The sequence below is a fragment of the Puma concolor genome, chromosome A3, assembly GCF_028749965.1.
Source record: "Puma concolor isolate L17-30 chromosome A3, mPumCon1.1.hap2, whole genome shotgun sequence".
Lineage (NCBI taxonomy): Eukaryota > Metazoa > Chordata > Mammalia > Carnivora > Felidae > Puma > Puma concolor.
Window position 1 is genome coordinate 31,246,897 of NC_141669.1, and position 21,490 is coordinate 31,268,386.

The 21,490-nt window shown below is 36.7% G+C and overlaps 1 protein-coding gene across 7 annotated transcripts in view; it reads left to right on the forward strand.

Annotated features, from left to right (window-relative positions):
• RMDN2 (regulator of microtubule dynamics 2) overlaps nt 1-21,490 on the forward strand; it is a 79,306-nt gene that overhangs the window by 11,958 nt on the left and 45,858 nt on the right. Inside the window, exons 1-2 of one of the 7 annotated variants that reach the window (XM_086700385.1) lie at nt 2,850-4,831; nt 5,462-6,184. The exons of 3 other annotated variants lie outside the window; for them this stretch is intronic. In XM_086700385.1, the coding sequence (XP_086556511.1) occupies nt 4,815-4,831; nt 5,462-6,184 (740 nt within the window). In that variant the 5' untranslated portion in view covers nt 2,850-4,814. Of the gene's footprint in view, nt 1-2,849; nt 4,832-5,461; nt 6,185-21,490 lie in introns of those variants that run through there. 3 more of the 7 variants (XR_015248990.1, XM_086700384.1, XM_086700389.1) reach the window with 3 other exon arrangements.

Here is a 21,490-nt window from a genome sequence, read left to right on the forward strand (position 1 = left end):
AAAGTTTAGATTGCCTGTCCTTATAAACCTCGCATGGGACAGAAATGACTGGTCATGGTCAGATTCTGTCCTAGTCCCATCACCACATTTAAGTTGGGGTATGTCCTTGATAGCAAAATTAAAACATCAAATGACAATTGCATGTCCATATGTAAAGTTTATCTTTTGCTAAAGGTTCCCAGAGATTTTGACTTCTTTTAGTGAAAGAGATGCCAGTCACAATTTGCTGACACTGTTTTACACAAGGAAAGGAAAAAAAACCTAATTGTATCCTTCGGGGGCGTCAACAACTTGAGTGGGTAGGTCAGTAGAACGTGTTTTCTGCAAGTATTATTAGCGTTTTCTGCATGATGTCTTAGTTCACAGCATCATCACGGACTTAGGGATTTATGCCTTTTTTGGATTTAGCTGATTTCATCTACTTTGTTATAGATCCAATCATGCCTGAGGCTCAAATTCTCATAACAGGGCCATCGGAGGGCCCATCAGGGTTCTTCTTTTTCCTTCTTAACATCAGCACGAACATCTTGGAAAGCATCTGTGCTTCTCGGTAATATTATGTCTCGCTGATTTTGTTTCTCTCCCTGCTCCAAGACTTGGAGTCAGTCACTGCCTTGGCAGCATCGGTTCCTTTCAGTGACAAGTAGCACTAGAAAGCAGCATCTGGGTGTAAAGACACGCACTGTTTGTAGGCAGGATGATACCGGAGCTTGTTTGGGCCCATTTAGGGTCAGGGTGAAGAAAAGTCATTGTCAATATTTTTCAGGTCACAAGTTCATGTTGGTGTTTTTCAGCGTAAACTGAAGTCCTGCCTTATTTCTGAAAACTTTTTAGCTCATCTTCTTTTTCAGGCTGCTCACTATTCTTTTCTCTGTCAACCATTATCTACATTGCTCTGTTGAACCATGAGTTTAAAAAGCTCTTGATTTATTTGTAATGGTTATTTATTTTTGTGAGGCAGAGCACTAGCAGGGGAAGGGCAGAGAGAGAGGGAGACACAGAACCCGAAGCAGGCTCCAGGCTCCGAGCTGTCAGCACAGAGCCCGACGTGGAGCTTGAACTCACGGACCGCGAGATCATGACCTGAGCCGAAACAGGACACCTGGGCGCTCCTAAAAGGTTATTTAAACCACAGTGTTATGTAAAGCTTTAGAAACCTCTCTTACAACAGTTCCATCTTTTAACAGTTTGGATTAAAGTAATATCCCATAATAAACTCATAATTCTTCATTTCACCTGGGCTTTACAAAGAATACATGTGTTTCAAAATGAGACAATTCTGTTAGGTAAATCAGGGTTGTATAGTGACCCTATGGGCCTTCTTTCTTTTTTTCTTGTCTTAGGCATTTTCCATCATGTGATAGCTTCAACAGACACAATTCTGATTATTTGAAAAGAAAAACTCCACAAATCTACCCCCAAAAGAACACCAGGCCATAATACAAGCCGTAATACCTAGTACTTCTGCAAATACAGGGGATGGTGATGCACGCCAGAAACAGACTTTTGAGATTTTATTGAAAACTCCTTGCATTTTCATTTCATGAGTCAAAATACAATGTTTGCTTTTAGTTCATTTATATTTTTTATTCTTACTACTTTTTACTTTTGCTAAGTCTGTTTTAAGGTTGGACTTCCATTTCTCAAGGTCTTGAGAGAAAGACAAATTCAGATATTCATGATGGGGTGCTTCTGTATTTTTTTTTTTTAATTTTTTGTTAACGTTTATTCATTTTTGAGAGACAGAGAGAGACAGAGCATGAGCAGGGGAGGGGCAGAGAGAGAGGGAGACACAGAATCCGAAGCAGGATCCAGGCTCTGAGCTGTCAGCACAGGGCCCAATGCAGGGCTCGAACTCATGGACTGTGAGATTATGACCTAAGCCAAAGTGGGAAGCTCAACTGACTGAGCCACCCAGGCGCCCCGGGTGCTTCTGTATTCTTTCATGTTGTAGAAGTACACATTTGCACACAAAAATTGGTTTTTGTATTGGATTTTTGAAAATAAAAAACTACACGTAATTGAAATCCTTTTCGCAGTCCTTTCTCTCAGAGGTAACTATTGTCTTATAGTTAGTGCAGATTCTTCCTTTGAAAGTCTGAATGTTTCCCCTAGGTGTGCATGTTTGCGTTAACAATGAATAAATGGTGTTTGGGTCTTAAGATTTACATAAATGGCATTATATGGTATAGAGCATTTTGTTACTCACTTTTGCATCAAATGTTTTTATTTGAGATTTTTTCCATGCTGATGTATGTAAATTTATCTCATTCTTTTCAGTTGCTATGTTGCATTTCATCGTAGGTATATGCCTTAATTTCTCTCCCCCTGGATAGATGTTTATTTAGGTCACCATTTTTTTGTTCTTTTAACCAATGCTTTATTGAACACCTTCATATTCCCTTAGGTACATGTGGAATGATTTGAAAGTATATACTTAGAATTGGATGCTGGATTTTAAACCAAATATATTGTTATTCTGTATAACTAAACTATTCTTTAGAGTGTGCCAGTTTGTGAGAACTCTTATTTTCCCATACAAATTCTTAATAGTTAGACTTTTTAATTTTAGGCAACCCGATGGTTGTATAACTAATCATTATTTCAGTTTGCATTTCCCTGAACACTAATAAGATTGAGCATCTTTTCATAGTTTATTTGTATTTTGGTCTTCTCATCTGTGAATTTCTTTCATTTTTTTTAATTTAAAAAATTTTTTTTATGTTTATTTATTTTTGAGAGAGAGAGAGACAGAGCATGAGCGGGGGAGGGGCAGAGAGAGAGGGAGACACAGAATCCGAAGCAGGCTCCAGGCTCTGAGCTGTTAGCACAGAGCCCAACGTGGGGCTCGAACCCACAACCTGTGAGATCATGACCTGAGCTGAAGTCGGACGCTTAACCGACTCAGCCACCCAGGCGCCCCTGTGCATTTCTTTTAAAAATGAGGGGCGCCTGGGCGGCTCAGTCCATTAAGTGTCCAACTCTTGATTTCGGTTCAGGTAGTGATCTCACTGTTTGTGAGTTTGAGCCCTGCCTTCAGCTCTGTGCTGACAGTGCAGAGCCTGCTTGGGATTCTCTCTCTCCCTCTCTTTCTGCCCCTCTCCCACTTGTATTTTCTCTCTCTCTCTCTGTTCCCCTCTCTCAAAATAAATAAACTTTATAAAAAATAAAAATGAAAATGAAACAACAAAGGAAGGTAAAACTTGGCGTTCCTTTTATTCATTCAATGAGAGCGTCTACTCTGTGCTAGGCACTGGGTTCACACTCAAGATCCATTAGGAAATAAAACAAAGCCTCACAAGTCAAACAGAATTAACAAAAAAAATTGTAAGAGAATGTTAAAGAGAGACACTGTATTCCAGTTTTAGCCGGAGCCCCAAAGGCCAACAACAGCAACAAGGGCCAAGTCTTCCCTTGCATTGTAGAGCCAGTTGTTAGACCCTCTGGGCAGGACTTGGCAATAGATGGAAGTCACTGCCAGCTTGGGCATTCACCCGCCTGAGGCCTGTGAAAGGAAGCAGCCGATGAGCTGCGAGAAGCATGTCTTCGGGGAAAGTTGCTCCTGTTCCAGGCATCCCTCCAGAATGTGTACGATGCTGATGCTCTAGGAACGGCTGACATTGCTCGGGCAGAATGTGTCACATGGGAAGAGCGAAGAGGTGGAGTACAGAACCTTTTGGAACCAGTACCGACCGGAACGGGCAGAAGTGGGTGAGCCTGCCAAAGAAGGACTGAAGACTGATCCAGGAAGTGGGAGCAGACCTTTGGTGTTCCATCTAAAAAGTCATTGCCACACCCCAAATTTATCTAGGTTTTTTTTTCTCCTGTGGTATCTTCTGGGAGTTTCACAGTTTTGCATTTTATACTGAGGTCTGTGTTCCGTCTTGAGCTAATTTTTGTGAAGGGTGTAAGGTCTGCCTGACCCCTGTTTATCGAGGCCAAATCTCAGGATTGTGGTGAGAAACCCTGAAACAGAAACAAGAGATAGTAACAGGGTATTTAGGATATTGAGGAGTAGAAATGTTTTTGAGGCAGTTTTTTATGTCATCCGTGACTTCACACACACACTTGTTATACAGCTAATGCTCCAGGTTGGTTTGGAAAAGGAGAGGACAGTATTTCTTTTCTGAAAACTCTGTTAACCTTGTCTTGAAATGAGTATAAGCTGTTTCCCGGGGTCAGAAACAGTCGCATACAGATCTCCGTAATCTGGCGCATGTGACCCACACTTTCAGATGGCAGCCTTTGCTGCCAATGTAGATAAGGTTTGTTGCATTTTGGGGGGAATGATGTTTGCTATTTATGTTTCTGTTTTCCCTCTCAATACATCTTTTGACCAAAGTCTGTAATGGTCACTTTTCCATATCACCGGAGGGTGTAAAAGCCTTTAGGAGTGTTCATGTGAAAGTAGAATGAATTAGTAGGCCAAGGGGTGTGTAGGGCAGCTAGTGAGAGAGACAGTCCTGGGCAAAGGATTGTGCAGATATTATATACATTACTGCCTTTATCCTACTGTTTTCTCGTCCTTGATTTGTTGGCTGACTCCTCGAACACGATGGAATTAGAGAATACATTCCCCAGTCACGTGAATTGCAGCTTTTCAGAAAGGCGAGCCACAGAACAATTTTATCCTGACCTGATGTCATTAGATTCTAGAGTCTGCTGTCATCACATTCTGTGTTATTGCCATGTTAATTCCACATGGAGCTTAAACATTCAGTCTTCTGACCTGTTCCACCTACACAGGGCATTTTATGGCTTAAGGATGATGGCTTAGAAAGGAAGGGAGAGATTTACTTTGGATTAAATTCAACATGGGAAAATGCTTAAGGTAAGCCTTTATAAAGAAAAAGAAAACCCACTGTTACATATGTTTCATGTGCTAAAGAACACTGAAGCATTCATAAACCAAGCTTTATCGCTTCCTTTGCTTTCCCATAGTAACTGAATCTCTGGAATATGTGGATATTTATCTACAGTATTCTCTCTAGAGAGGTCCCACTTCATCCATCGTGGTTAATATTTTAAAATGTAGTAGTCAACAGGGCATAAATTTATTCTACTTAACTCCTTTAAATATAGTAGTTCAAGAGTCTCAAACAGATACTATTATTTGAAACAGGAAGACCTACCCTTTTCTTCAGGGGAGACTTTTGTTCTCCAGCCCTCTCGTATATTTCCCCTGATCTTTCTTTCTGCCTGTTTCCCTGAGTCTTTCAACTTATCTTCCCCCAGTTTAGTAGATTGGGCATGTATTGTGTTGGTAGAGATATTGTGTTGGTAGAGATAATCTTTTAGACTGTGGGGGTACATCTGGGTGACCATGAATTCAGACGCCATTATTTTCTCATTCCCCATTGTTTCCATATTGATAAAGTGGATATTATTCTTCAGGAGCCTTGGCAGGTTTCCACCTCTGCTCACTATTTTTTTGCCTCATTTGACACTTTTCTCACTCTAGCCACTGCAAAGACGACCAGAGCTTGCTACCAAATTATCCTGCAGATCAAGTTGCTTCAGACCACCGGCACCTTGGATTCTCTTCCATTACTCATCGAACTATATCTCTTGATCCTAAAAGAACCCGTCTATCTGCAGTATGTAAAGTCAGTTCACGCAGAGGAAGTAAAAATTTATCTTCTTCATCAAGTGCATCTACTCACTCATCTTTCTCTGGGAGAAAACATTCTTTATTTGTGAAATTTCAGAAAAGCGGTATTTTCCCCGACTGTCAACAAAGTAGAGCCAATTTTGATTCTCAAGAAAAAAGCAGCTTCAGTGATGTAAAATTCTCCTCAAACCATTTTGGCCTTAGATCCCAAAGACTTTTCTCTGCCCCGAGACTTAGTATAATTTCCTGTTACGAGAGCACTAGTTTTTTTGATCTTCAATCAAGATGTCATAAAATCTTTAATCCAGATGAAGTTGAAACAGTTTCTAAAAGCTCAAGTATGACTAGTGCTGAAAAATATATAAGCCCTTGTTGTCCCAAATATAACATTAGATGTTCTATGAATTTTGAAGCAAAAGCTAACTCTTCAACCCATCAGAACACTGTTGATGGAAGCATCTACCAACACAGCACGGCCATCTTACTTTCTCTTCCCACTATAATTTCCTATTCCTGTCAACAAAGCAAGATTGCGACTGATACCGAAGGAAGAGGCCAATCAAGGAAAGTTTCCTTTCATCCTGGTTCTCAAAGTCACTGTATCTTTCATTTTTCACCTAGGATTCAATAGCATCCCTCTCAAAGAGTAGCTTCCCCTGTTTCTCTGTAATGTTGGATTTTCTTCACTTTGTAAAAATGCTACCAGCTTTATCCCACCTCAGAATCACATTGCCTCAGATTCCTTGGAAGATGAAAACATTGCTATTTCATCTCAAGATGAAGACACATCTTTATCTATTACAGTTCCTAAAATAAGGTCGCCTCAGAGTTTGCCTTTTCTTCGAAGGGTAGCTCAAAGCAGAAATTTTCCCACCAGGCACGCTCCATAGTCCATGGTATTTGTTGCTCAAGTTCTCACAGAAATCTTCTGTCTTCCTAAGTTTCACTGCATTTTGGGGAAAAAAAAGACCTTCATGTTGCATCCTAAATTTAACTGTAACTGCTGTAATTTTTTTGAAAGATAGTTTATTGACATTATTGGAGTTTGGAAGTCAAAGGTTATTAATCTGTTTCTGGCTTTTAACAAATTGCTTACAAATTGACTAGTCTCAAATTTCTGGGTGATGATTGTAATATTTCTGTGATCTGAAAATAACATCAAACATTGATATATAGGTCTTCTAAATATATGACATTCTTTGAGAGTTTTAACATTTTCTTTTATCCTACTCTAATCATGAGGGACAGTATTCCTACCTATGTCATCTCTAGAGCTATATTCAGTAATTCGCAAATTTTCATTTATATTAGCCTTGTTAGCTGCATTTCTCATGCCAGACATCCCCCTGACAGATGATATTTTTACTAATATAAGGATCAAATTATAAATACACACATATTATAATGGAAATATGTAGAATATTTCAATATTGAAACCAGTTATTTTGACTAAATCATTTTCATATACATTTGTGTGTGCATGTCTGGGACTTCAGAGAACTCGATATCAGAGGTAATAGATTCATAGATTAGTCGTTATTTTTAAAAGTGAATATTTTTCAGACTTCTTCCAAAATTTTTATTAAAACAATTTTTTAAATAAAATTTTTATTTTAAAAAATGTCTCCCGAAATTTTATTTTTGAGTAAATATTTTTCAGTTTTTTCACACTATATTAAAGTTTATAAATGTTTATCAGAATAAGTAATGAATGGAAAACGCATATAGGCCATTAAAAATACTTAAGTTAGAATATAGCTAGTCTTTGTAGAGGAAAGGAATTGGCATTATTTTCAATCGTATGCCATGATAAAATGCCCCCTAAACCTATATCATTGGGCTAAGATGTTACTTTTACTTTTGCGTTTTTCTCCTCCTTTTAGTGTGTATCTTTTTTTTTTTTAATTTTTTTTTTAACGTTTATTTATTTTTGAGACAGAGAGAGACAGAGCATGAACAGGGGAGGGGCAGAGAGAGAGGGAGACACAGAATCGGAAGCAGGCTCCAGGCTCTGAGCCATCAGCCCAGAGCCCGACGCGGGGCTTGAACTCACGGACCGCAAGATCGTGACCCGGGCCGAAGTCGGACGCTTAACCGACTGAGCCACCCAGGCGCCCCTTAGCGTGTATCTTAAAAAAGTTTTTTTTCTACTTCGGTTTTTTATTTGTGGTGAAATACACATCACATAAAATTTACTGTCTTAACCATTTTTAAGTTTAGTGGCATTAAATACATTCATATGGTTATGCAACCATTATCACCATTTATCTCCAGAATTTTTTTCATCTTCCTAACTGAAATTCTGGACCCAATAAACAATCATTTCCCACTCTCCCATCCGGCAACCACCCTTCTACTTTCTGTCTCTGTGAATTTGTTTCCTCTAGAAGTGGAATTATATGGTATTTGTCTCTTTGTAACTGGCTATTTCACTTAGCATAATGTCCTCAGCGTTCCTCCATGTTGCAACATGTGACAGTTTCCTTATTTTTTAAGGTTGAGTAGTATTACTTTGAGTGTATATACCACATTTTACTTATCTCTTGATCTGTTAATGGACACTTTTGTTGTTGCTTCTACCTTTTGGCTGTGATGAATAATGCCGCTATGAGTGTGGGTGTACAAAGATCTCTTCAAGGCTCTGCTTTCAGTTCTTTTGATTATATATCCAGAAATGGAATTACTGGGAATGTATGGCAATTCTGTTTTTAATTTTATGACGTACTACCGTATTTTTTCCATAGCACAGAGGCACCATTTTATGGTCCTCCAAGAACTCACAAGGATTTCAGTTTCTCACATCCACACCAACACTTGTTCTTTACTAGTTTTTGACAGTAACCATCCTAACAAGGTGGCATCCTGTTGTGGTTTGCATTTCCCTAATGCATACTGACATTGAGCATTCTTTCATGTGCCTTTCACGGCCTTTTGTATATCTTCTTTGGAAAAATATTCCTTCAAACCCTTTGCCCATTTTTTAATTGGGTTGTTTGCTTTTTGTTGTTGAGTTGTAGGAGTTCTTTATATATCCTGGATATTAATCCTTTATCAGATATATGATTTACAAATGCTTTCTCCCACTACGTGGGTTGCCTTTCACTCTGTTGATTATGTCCTTTGATGGACAGAATTTAATTTTAATTTTGATGTCTAATTTATTTTAATTTAGATGTCCAGTTTATCTATGTTGCTTCTGTTGCCTGTGCTTCTGTTGCCATATGCAAGAAATCATTACCAAATACAATGTCGTGAAGTTTTTCCCCTATGTTTTCTTCTAAGAGTTTCATAGTTTGGATTTTACATTTACTAAATGATCCATTTTGAGTTAATTTTTAATTTTTGCATATAGAGGGTCTAATGTCATTCTTTTGCATGTGAATATCCAGCTTTCCCAGCACCATTTGCTGAAGAGACTTCCCTTTCTCCATTGAATAGTCTTGGCACCCCTGTCAAAAATCATTTGACCATATTTGTAAGAGTTTATTTCTGGGTTTTCTGTTCTATTGATGTATATATCTAACTTTATGTCAGTCCACATTATTTTGATTACTGTAGCTTTGTAATAAGTTTTAAAATCAGTAAGTATGATATCTCCACCTTTATTCTTTTTCAAGGTTGTTTTGGCTATTCGCAGTCCCTTGAGATTCCATATGACTTGTAGGATGGATTTTTCAACCTTTACAAAAAACATTGTTGGAATTTTGGGAGGGATTGCACTGAATCTATAAATTGTTTGGGTAGTATTGACATCTTAACAATATTAAGTCTCCAAATCCATGGCATGAGATTTCCAATTGAGTCTTCTTTAACTTTTTTCAGCAATGTTTTATAGTTTTAAGTGTACAAATCTCTCATCTCCTTTGTTAAGTTCACTCCTAGGTATTTTATTCTTTTTGATGTTATTACAGAGTCATTTTCTTTATTTCCTTTTCATATTGCTTCTTGTTAATGTATAGAAACAACTGGTGTTTGCAAATTGATTTACATTCTGAAACTTGGCTGAGTTTGTTTATTAATTCTTACTCTGTGTGTGTGTGTGTGTGTGTGCGCGCGCGCGCATGTGTGAAATCTTTAGGATTTTCTACATATAAGATCATGTCATCTGCTAAGAGATGATTTTGTTTCTTCCTTTCTGATGTAGGTATCTTATTTCTTTTTCTTGCCTAATTGATCTGGCTAGGACTCCTAGTACTGTACTGAATAGAAGTGGCAAAAGCAGTCACTCTTGTCTTGTTTCTGTGGTTAGAGGAAAAGCTTTCAGTCTTTCACCATTGAGTATGATGTTAGCTATGGGCGTTTCATAAATGGCCTATAATATTTTGAGGTAGTTTCCTTCTGTTGCTGGTTTGCTACACATTTTTATCATGACTGGGTGTTGAATATTGTCTGGTGCTTTTTTCTGCACCAATTGAAATGCTCACATGTCCCCCCCCCCCCCCCCCCGCCCCTTAATTCTGTTAATGTGGTATATCACATTGGTTTTCATATGGTGAACTGTCCTTGCATTCCTACTTGGTCATGGTGTATAACCATTTTAATGTGCTTTCAAATTCTGTTTGCCGTTATTTCTTTGAGGATTTTTGCATCAGTATTCATCAAAGCTGTTGGTCTGATTTTCTTATAGCATATTTGTATGGCTTTGGGATCGTGATAATAATGACCTCCTCATAGAATGAGCTAGGAAATATTCCTTTCTCTTCAACTTTTTGGGGAGTTTGAGGAACTAGTTAATTCTTTAGGAACTAGTTAATGTTTTGGGGAGTTTTAGGAACTAGTTAATGTTTGGTGGAATTCACCAGTGAAGCCATGTGATCCTGGGCTTTCATTTGTTAGGAAGTTTTTGATTACCAATTCAGTCTCCTTATTAGTTATAGATCTGTTTGGATTTTCTGTTTCTTCCTTAGTATAAAGGATTAGTAGGTGGTATGTTTCTAGGGATTTGTCAGTTTCATCTAGGTTATCCAGTTTGTTGGCATGCTATCCTTGATGGTACTCTCTTATAACCCTTTTTATTTCTGTAAAATTGATAGTGATATTCCTCTTTCATTTCTGATTTCAGTGATGTGATTTTCTATCCTTTTTTTCTTAGTTCAGCTAAAGGTTTGTCAATTTTGTTCATCTTTCTGAAGAACCAATTCTTGGTTCCATTGATTTTTCTCTTTAAAAGAAATTCTCTATTACGTTAATTTCTGCTCTAATCTTTTTATTTCCTTTCTTTTGCTAACTTGGCGTTTAGTTTACTCTTCTTTTTCTAGTTTCTTGAGCTGTAAATTTAGATTGTTGATTTTCAACGTTTATTTATTTTTGGGACAGAGAGAGACAGAGCATGAACGGGGGAGGGGCAGAGAGAGAGGGAGACACAGAATCGGAAACAGGCTCCAGGCTCTGAGCCATCAGCCCAGAGCCCGACGCGGGGCTCGAACTCACTGACCGCAAGATCGTGACCTGGCTGAAGTCGGACGCTTAACCGACTGCGCCACCCAGGCGCCCCTAGATTGTTGATTTTTTATCTTTCTTTTTAATGAAAGCATTTATAACTATAGATTCCCCCCTTACCACTGCTTTCACTGCATCCTGCACATTTTGGTATGTTGTGTTTTTGCTTTCTTTTGACTCCAGATATTCTCTAATTTCCCTTGTGATTTCTTCTTTGACTCATTTGTTGTTTAAGAGTGTGTTGTTTAATTTCCACTTATTTGTGGATTTTCTAGTTTTCCTTCTGTTGACTTACACTTTCATTTTATTGCAATCAATAAATATGCTTTGTATGATTTTAAATCTTTTAAAATTCATTAAGACTTGTTTTGTGTAACATATGATGTATGCTGGGGAATGTTCCATGTTCACTTGAGAACAATGTATTCTTCTGTTGTTGAGTGGACTATTCTGTATTTGTCTGTTAGGTCAAATTGTTCTATAATGATATTCAAATCCTCTGTTTCCTTATTGATCTTCTATCTGGTTGTTCTATCCGTTATTGAAAGTGACATATAAAAGTCTTCTACTGTTGTTATGTTGCTGTATATTTCTCCTTTCAATTCTGCCAATGTTTGCTTCATATATTTAGGACCTCTAATGTAAATATGTAAAGAATATTACATATTCCTCATGAATTGAGTCTTTTATTGAGATATAATGTCCTTCTTTGTCTCTTGTAAAGTTTTGACTTAAAGTCATTTTTGTTTGATACAGCCAACCCTGTTCTCTTTTGGTTATTATTTACATGAAGCATCTATTTCATCTTTTTACTTTCAACCCATATGTGCCTTTAGTTCTAAAGTGAGTCTTTTATAGACAGCATATACTTGATCCTGGTTTTTAAAATCTTTTCTACCAGGGCACCTGGGTGGCTCAGTCGATTGAGCATCTGACTTCAGCTCAGGTCGTGATTTCACAGTTCATGAGTTCAAGCCCCATGTCAGGCTCTGTCCTGACAGCTCAGAGCCTGGAGTCTGCTTTGGATTCTATGTCTCCCTCTCTCTCTCTCTCTGCCCCTCCCCAGCTGGTGCTCTTTCTCTCTCAAAAAAAAAAAAAAAACAAAACTTAAAAAAAAAAAAGAAAAAATCTTTTCTACCAACCTGTGTTTTTTGATTGGAGAATTTAATCCATTTACATTTAAGTTAATTACTAATTAATTGGTAATTTAAATTAATGACCAAATAATTACTAATTTAAATTGATTAATAGAGATTAACTTACTATTGCCATTTTATTATTTGTTTTCTATATGTCTTATAGCTTTTTTAATCCTTCATTTCCTCTGTTACTACTGCCTTACTTTGCATTTACTTGAGTTTTTGCAATGACACATTTTGATTCCCTTCCCATTTCCTTTCATGTGTATTCTGTAGATATTTTCTTTGTGTTTACCATGGGCACTGCATATAATATCCTAAAGTTATAACAATCTATTTTAAACTGATACCAACGGAACTTCAATTGCATTCAAAAGCTCTTCTCCTTGGGGTGCCTGGATGGCTCAGTCGGTTAAGCCTCTAACTTCGGCTCAGGTCATCTCATGGCTCCTGAGTTTGAGCCCTGCATTGGGCTCTGTGCTGACAGCCCGGACCCTGGAGCCTGTTTCAGATTCTGTGTCTCCCTCTCTCTCTCTCTCCCACCACTCCCACTCGCACTCTGTCTCTCTCTCAAAAATAAATAAAAACATTAAAAAAAAACCTCTTCTCCTTTGATAGCTCCACCCCTCATTTAGTTATTGATATCACAGATTATATCTTTATATATAATGTAGCCATACAGATTTATCATTATTTTATGCTTTTTTCTTTTAAATAATGTAAAAGAATAAAAAAGGAGTTATGAACCAAAATTATAATAAAACCAAAATTATAATAAAAAACCAAAAACCAAAATTATAATAAATTTATCCATGTATTTACCTTCATCAAAAACTTCATGTTTTCATATGGCTTCAAGTTGCTGCTAATGTCCTTTCATTTCAACTCGAAGGACTCACTTTAGCATTTCTTGTAGTACAGTTCTAGAGGTAAAGAACTCACTCAGCTTTTGTTTATCTGGGAATGTCTTAATTTCTCTCTTATTTTTTGAAGGTCAGTTCTGCTGGATATAGAAGTTTTGGGTGACAGTTTGTTTTTCCTTTCAGCACTTTAAATATATTATCCCACTGCCTTCAGGCCAGAAGGTTTCTGCTGAGAAATCCATTCATAATCTTATTGGAGATCCTTTATATGTGATAAGTATTTTCTTTTGCTGCTTTCAAGATTTTTTAAATTTGTCTTTAATTTTCCACAGTTTGAGGGTTTGTCTTGGTGTGGATTTCTTTGGATTTATCCTACTTGGAATTCACTGAGCTTCTTATATTTGTGTATCTATATCTTTCTTTAAATTTGGGGAGTTTTTGGCCATTATTCCACAAAATAAGCTCTGTGTCCCTTTCTCTCTTCTTCTGGTATTCTAATAATATGTATATTGGTCTGGTTTATGTTATTCTGCAGAGTTTCTTAGGCTCTGTTCACTTTTCTTTTTTGACTTTCCAGATTCATCAATTTAAAATAATCTGTCTTCAAGTTTGCTGATACTTTATTCTGCTTGTTTGAGTATGTTGTTGACCCTCTCTAGTGAATTTTTTAAGTTACTTATTTTATTTTTTCAGCTCCAAAATTTGTTTGATTAAAAAAAAATAATTTCTAGCTCTTTGTTGATATTCTCATTTTGTTCATATATTGTTTTCCTGATTTTCTTGTGTTCTCTCTCCATGTTTTCCTTTGGCTCTTAGAGCATACTTATCACCATTGTTTTTAAAATTGTTGTCTTGTAAGTCTAAAGCCTGTATTTCTTTAGAGTCAGGTTCTGGAAATTTATTTTGTTCATTGTTTTGTTCATTTATTTTGTCCATCTTTCCCTATTTCTTTCTATGGTTCATGATCTTCTGTTGAAAATTACAAATTTGAAAAACAGCCACATAGCCTGGCCTTTGTAGATTGACTCCATGCAGGGGAAGACCCTCGCTAATTAGCCCAGTGCAAGGGCTTAAGGACTGTCAGGTCTTTTCTAGTCATTAGTTTTCCCTGGGCCTGTTTGTGTGTATTTTCCTCCTAATTATCCTATATACATGACTTTTTACATATCTATTTAATTTAATTAATTTTAATTTTATTTAATTTTGTTTAATTTTATTTTTTTGAGTGGGGGCAGAAAGAGAGAGAGAGAGAATCCCAAGCAGACTCCATACCCAGTGTGGAGCCCAACATGTGGCTTAATCTCACAACCATGAGATCATGACCTGAGCTGAAATCAAGAGTTGGACACTTAACCGACCGAGTCACCCAGGCATCCCTAGATATCTTAATTTCAGTGAGCCTTACCCCTGTTTTTAGATCTCATTGTGTTCCTCTCCCCATAATCTCTCACAAACGCACCCATGAGTTTGCAGACTCCTATAGTTCTCACATGCCACGGTGCCTGCCACTGCTTTTAGCAATCTCCAGTCTGATATCCAATGATGCCTTCGTTTCTGTCTAAGCTCTAAGGCAAGCAAAACAGAAACCAGTCTCTCAGGAAGCCATCAGACATGCCAGGACATTGCAAACAAGATCCACTCTTTTCCTCCTGTCCCAAGGGAGGAGCTGGGAATTGGACAACTTCTTCCCATCTATGCTGTATGATGCCAGGGAACGGTGAGGCAAGGGTGAACAAAAATGCCAGGAAGTTTCCTACCACTGCGAGTATGGCTTTTTCTTGATTTGACATTCACTCTGTTGTTCCAAATCTTTGACTAGCTTCTAAATCTCCCACAAAGCCGTTTCATTCTGCCTGTTGTTCATCTAGTGTTTCCATGTCAGAATGAGAGCCTAGAGCTTCCTATCCACCATCTTGCTGACATCAGTCTCTCTTGGTGTGTATCTTTTGGAAAAAAAAGGTTGGAGGGAATGAGGTGTTAGGTGAGGCTGAACAAAAGGAACTGATCGGGGTGCCTGATGTGGGGGATGACGCAGTGCTATCGCCAGGCATGTTTTTGCCTATTCTGGTGCCGCTCACTACTGATATACTTTTGTAAACACACTACTTTCTTTTCCTAGAAAATAATGTCATTTTCTCTTTAAATAGTGCAGCGATACCTTTAGAGATGCTATTGTTGCTATCAAAGCAAGTAATTGATTGTGCAGAAGAAATGAAGGTGTAGGGGAAAAGGCATAGTTCTTATTCAAATTGGGAGCAATAAATAGGGCCAGAAAAGTACATGAAATGACAAATGTTTGTAAGTAAATTTGACAGTTTAAGGTGGGACTCCCCAGACCTGCTAAAAGAAAATTCTGACATCCGATAATCTATGAACTGCCTTTCCCCAGCCTAGTCCAGATCTGAGCTCTAACCCAAAATTAACACATGTTCGAATTTTCCCAGACCTGTTTAGATATGCCCCGTTTTAAAAATTTGCTTTTAAAACTTTCTGATAATTTTTGATAAATGCCCAGTTAGAAGTAGAAGATTACTGTCCAAAGTAGGAAAACAGTTTCCCCCACTTGAGTGTTTCTAAATGTGGGGAAGAGACTAGCCTAGATGTTCTCTTTTGTTTTATTGGCCAGTTTGTCTATTGCTATGCCATTACCACATTGACTTCTTATAGTTTTATCCTTTATACTACAGCACTGATGGCTGTTATTTAAAAGTGTCTTTGCTCTTCCTGTACTTGCCCTTCCATATTGATTTTAGAGTCAGGTAAGTTCCATAGGGAAAAAAAAAACATTGTGGTTTTGACTGGAATTGCATTAAAGTGTAGTTAAATTTGGGGCTATGTGAAATTGGTTCAATGTTAAGTTTTCCTATCCATGGTATCTTTTTCTAATTATTTAGATATTCTTAAGGTCACCAAATAGTATTTTTATAATTTTCTATTGAAAAGTAAAAACAAAAACCAATGTGGAATTTTACCCTAGGTACCATGTATTTTTCCTGCTATTGTAAATATTATAATTTATGAAGTTACATTCTCTAACTTGTTTTATTGATATAAGAACATGATTGATTTTCAAAAATTGATCATAAATGTTGATTAGCTTTGTGTAATTTTTCTTCTAGAGTTTTTTCTATTGAATAAACTCCAAACTTCTGTTTCTTCTTTCCCAATTCTTATAATTTTTATTTGTTTTCTTTTAATGTGCTAACAGGACCTGCAGTACATTGATGATTAGAAGCAACAATATTGAACGTCCTTTTCTATTTCTTATTTTAAGGAGAATGCTTCTAATGTTTCATCATTAAGTGTGAAATGTATTATAGTTATCGGCATATAACCTTTACTGTGTTCAGAAGACCCCTTCTATTCCTTATTTATGGGTTTGGTATTCCTTTGTCCTAACATGGTATTATTGCATTTATTGAAAAAAAAGTTTCGGTAACCACTGAAATGATCACGCAGTTTTTCTAATTCTACTTGTTGTGCTAGAGAAATGTTCTAATATTAAGCTACACTTGTAATTCCTGGGAGAAATCCAGTTTGGTTATGATGCATTCTTTCACGTTTGTTGCAGTTTTTGGTTGATATTTGTGATGTCTCTGATACCTTTGGTTGATATTTTTACATCTGTATTTATGTGTGGAATTGGTCTATAATTTTCATTTCTTACACTATCTTTGTTTGATTTTGGTGTCAGTTTTATCAGCTTCAAAAAAGGAGCTAAGAGGTTTTCCCTCTTTTTGAATTCCTTGCAAGAATTTGAATAAATCTAATTCTTTGGATATTTGATAGAATTCCCCTTAAGGGAAATTGATTCTCTCCCTCCCTATCTCTCTTTCTCTCTCAATCTGTGGTGTGTGTGTGTTGAAATAGATTTTGGTTTAATTTATTTAATGGCTATAGGACTATTCATGTTTTTGTTTTTTCTTATAAAAATAAAGTCCTTATTGAGTATATTACTCATATACTATAAAATTCACCCTTTTAAAGTGTAAAATTTGGTGGGAGTTAGTTTATTCACAGAGTTATATAGCCATCACCACTCTCTAATTTCCAAACAGTTTCATTATTCAAAAGAAAACCCTGCACTGTGTATCCATTCATTCTCTCCTCATCCTCAGGCCTTGTCAACCATTATTCTACCTTCTGTTTCCATGGTTTTGCTTATCTTGTACATTTCATAAAATGGAATCATAATAATACGTGGCCTTTCACTAAGTAATGTGTTCAAGGGCTGTTATGTCATATCATACAATAGTACTTCATTCCTTTGTATTACCAAATAATATTTCATCGTTTATTCATTTTGTTTACCCTTTCATCTGATGATGGGTATTTGGGTTGTTTTCATTTTTTGGCCATTATGAATGAAGTTTCTATGTACATTCCTATACAGGTTTTTGTGTGGACATATGTTTTCAGCTCTCTTGGATATGTACTTAGGAGTGTAATTGCTGAGTCGTATGATAACTTCATGTTAAACATTTTGAGGAACTACTGAATTGTTTTTCCAAACTTGATGCGTGTGCATTTTACATCCCCATTGGCAGTGTAGGAGAGTTCCAGTTTTTCCATATTCTTATCAACAGTTGTGATTGTCTTTTTTATTTTAGCCATCCTAGAAGCTATGAAGTGATATTTCACTGTGGTTTCGATTTTCGTTTACCTAGTGACTAAAGATATTGAGCATCTCTGTGTGTTCATTGGCCATTTGTTATCATTTTTTTTTTTTAATTTTTTTTTTCAACGTTTATTTATTTTTGGGACAGAGAGAGACAGAGCATGAACGGGGGAGGGGCAGAGAGAGAGGGAGACACAGAATCGGAAACAGGCTCCAGGCTCTGAGCCACCAGCCCAGAGCCTGACGCGGGGCTCGAACTCACGGACCGCGAGATCGTGACCTGGCTGAAGTCGGACGCTTAACTGACTGCGCCACCCAGGCGCTCCCATTTGTTATCATCTTTTGATGAAATATCTATTAAATCCTTTTTCCATTTTTAAGTTCAGTTATTTTTTTTTTTATACAGCTCTTTTTATTATTGAGTTGTAAGGTTTCTTTATATATTCTCTATATAGGTCCCTTATCAGATATATGATTTGTAAGTATTTTCTTCCATTTTGTGAATTATATTTTCATTTTCTTGATGAAAAAAATTTGCTTTGAAGCACAAATTTGTAAGTTTTGATAAAATCTATTTTGTTTATTTGTTCTTTTGTCACCTGTGCTTATAATGTCATATCTATGAAATCATTGCCTAGTCTATGGTCACAACTATTTGCTCCTGTGTTCTCTTCTAAGTGTTTTATAGTTTTAGCTCTTACATTTAGACTTTTGATCCATTTTCAGTTAATGTTTATATATGGTGCGAGGTATAGGTTCAACTTCATTCTTCTGCATATGGATATCTATTTGTCCCAGTACTATTTGTTGAAAATAAAATTGTTTCCTCCACTGAGTTGTCTTGGTACTCTTGCCAAAACAAATTGCTCATAATAAACATAAGGGTTTATTTCTGGACCCTTAATTCTTAATAGGCCCTTAATCTCTATTCCATGTCTATCAGCCTTCTGACAGTACTATCTTGATTGCTATGACTTGATAGTAAATTTTGAAAATTGCAAGTGTGAATTCTCTGACTTTGCTCTTGTTTTACAAAATTCTTTTGGCCTTATTAGGCCCCTTGCATTTCCATATGAAATTTAGGATCAGCTTACTCATTTCTGGGGGAAAATGTTACCAGCTGAGATTTAGTAGAAACTGCTTTGAATCTGTAGGTAAATTTGGGGAGTGCTGCCATCATAATAATACTAAATCTTCTGATTCATGAGCATGAGATTTCTTTTCATGCATTTAGATCGTATTCTTTAATTTCAACAATGTTTTATATAGTGTACAAGTCTTGCACATTTTTTGTTAAATGCAATCCTAAGAATTTTATTCTTTTTAATACTATTGTAAGTGAAATTGTTTTCATTTTTGGATTGTTCATTGCTAGATTTACAGAAATACAATTGACTTTTATAAGTTGATCTTCTATCTTGTAACCTTACTGAACTCGTTTATTAGTTCTAATAACTTTTTGTGGATTCATTAGGATTTTATATGAATGAGATGATGATTGGAGCTGTGAACTGTTTTAATTAAAAAAATTTTTTTTCAATGTTTATTTTTGAGAGAGAGAGAGAGAGAGAGAGAGAATGAGTGGGGGAGGGGCAACGAGGGGGAGACACAGAATCTGAAGCAGGCTCCAAGCTCCGAGTTGTCAGCACAGAGCCTGACGTGGGCTCGAACCCACAAGCTCAGTCTGATGCTTAACTGACTGAGCCACCCAGGGGCCCCATCAATTATTTTTAAATATTGGGGTTTTCTCTCCTACCTTTTACTGGTGATTTTCTAACTTAGTTGCATTGTGAACATGGAATGTGGTCTACACAATAGATTATTATCATTTGTCGCTTGCTTCATGGCCCTCTGTACGTGGCTGTTTTCATAAATATTCCATATATACTGGAAGAGACATTGTTTTCCAGGGGTTCTGTGTCTAGTTCTAGTATCTTGATTGCATTTAAGCTAGTTCATACGGTGTTTAAATTGTATCCTTACTTTCTCTCACACTTTATCAATTAGAATCTTATGTTACAAATCTCCCATTCTGATAGTGGATTCAGTTTCTCCTTGTATGTGTTAATTTGTGTTTTCTATATATCTGAGACTCGTGTTTGTAGATGCATAGAAGTCTAAAACTGCTCTTTCTTTATCATAAATTGAACCATTTTTAGTGTTTTGTGTCCCTCTTTAGATTTAAAGCTTTTTGCTCTAAAGAGTATCCTGCCCGATATTCAACTAATTACACCTTTTGGTTATTATTTTCTTCTTATACCTCAGGTGCATAGAATTGGACTAAAACTACTTTTAGCTCTTACAAGCTCTCATGACTGGTCCATGCATGTGCCACTTTTATTCATTTAGTTAGTTATTATAAATAATGTGAAAGCATCCATGAAACCATGTCCTAAAACAAAAGATAGGATGTAGACAGTAGTCCTCATCAAACATTTGGCTCCCCTGCCTCCCCTCACCTGAAGATAACTATTATCGTGAATCTATAATGTATATCGTTCATTCCTTCTTTTTAATACATCATTTTATTGCATCCATGTGTATATTCCTTAAAACACATTTAATTTCGATTGTTTTTATGGAATGGGGATTGTGTTGTATATAATTTTAAGAGCTTTTTTCCCCACTTAATATAAATTTGTTAAGATTCCTTCATATTGGGGCACCTGATGGCTCAGATAGTTAAGTGTCTGACTCTTGATTTTGGCTCAGGTCATGATCTCACGGTTTGCGAGATCAAGCCCTGCGTTGGGCTCTGGGTTGATAGCACAGATCCAAGCCTGCTTGGGATTCTTTGTCTCCTTCTCTCTCTGCTCCTCACTGCGTGTGCATGCACACACTCTTTCTCTCTCTCTTTCCAAATAAATAAATAAACATTAAAAAAAAAAGATTCCTTCATAATTTTGCACATCACTGTGTTTCTTTCATTTTGACTGTTGTGTAATATTCATCCACTCTTGGATGGGCATTTAGTTTGTTTCCTGGTGTTTGCTATTTGAAAGTACTGCTCTTTTTATTATACATCTCTTTCTGCACATAGGCAAGAGACCTGGGTTACTGGGTCCTAGCGTATGTGAAAGTTCAGTATTAAAAGAGAATTCCAAAGTGTTTTCCTGAGGGTTTCACCAATTTACACTTCATCAGATCCTGTGGATTGACTTCCTCCCCAGCATTTGGTATTGTCAGATTTTTTTACCTTTTATCAACAAAATGAGCTTAAAGCAATATCTCTTTGTGGTCTTTGCTAGTATTTCTCTAATTGGCTGAACATTGAACATCTTTTCTTATGTTTATTGACTATATGTATTTTCTCATTTGGGAAAGCCTATTTATATCTCTCAAGCATATTTCTGTTGAGTTCACTGAGTTTTTATTATTGAATTTTAGGAAAGTATTTATGTGTTCTTGATATCCGTGTTCTCCAGTTGTGTTGCAAAACTATCCATTCCTGGTTTTTATTTTGCATTTTTATATTTTTTAAAGTGTCTTTTGGGGCGCCTGGGTGGCGCAGTCGGTTAAGCATCCGACTTCAGCCAGGTCACGATCTCGCGGTCCGTGAGTTCGAGCCCCGCGTCAGGCTCTGGGCTGATGGCTCAGAGCCTGGAGCCTGTTTCCCATTCTGTGTCTCCCTCTCTCTCTGCCCCTCCCCCGTTCATGCTCTGTCTCTCTCTGTCCCAAAAATAAATTAAAAAAAGTTGAAAAAAAAAAAAATTTAAAAAAAAATAAAGTGTCTTTTGATTAGCAACAGTTTTTCATTTTAATAGAGTCAAACTGATTAATCATGTGTAATTAATAATCATTTCTAATTAATGCTTTCATA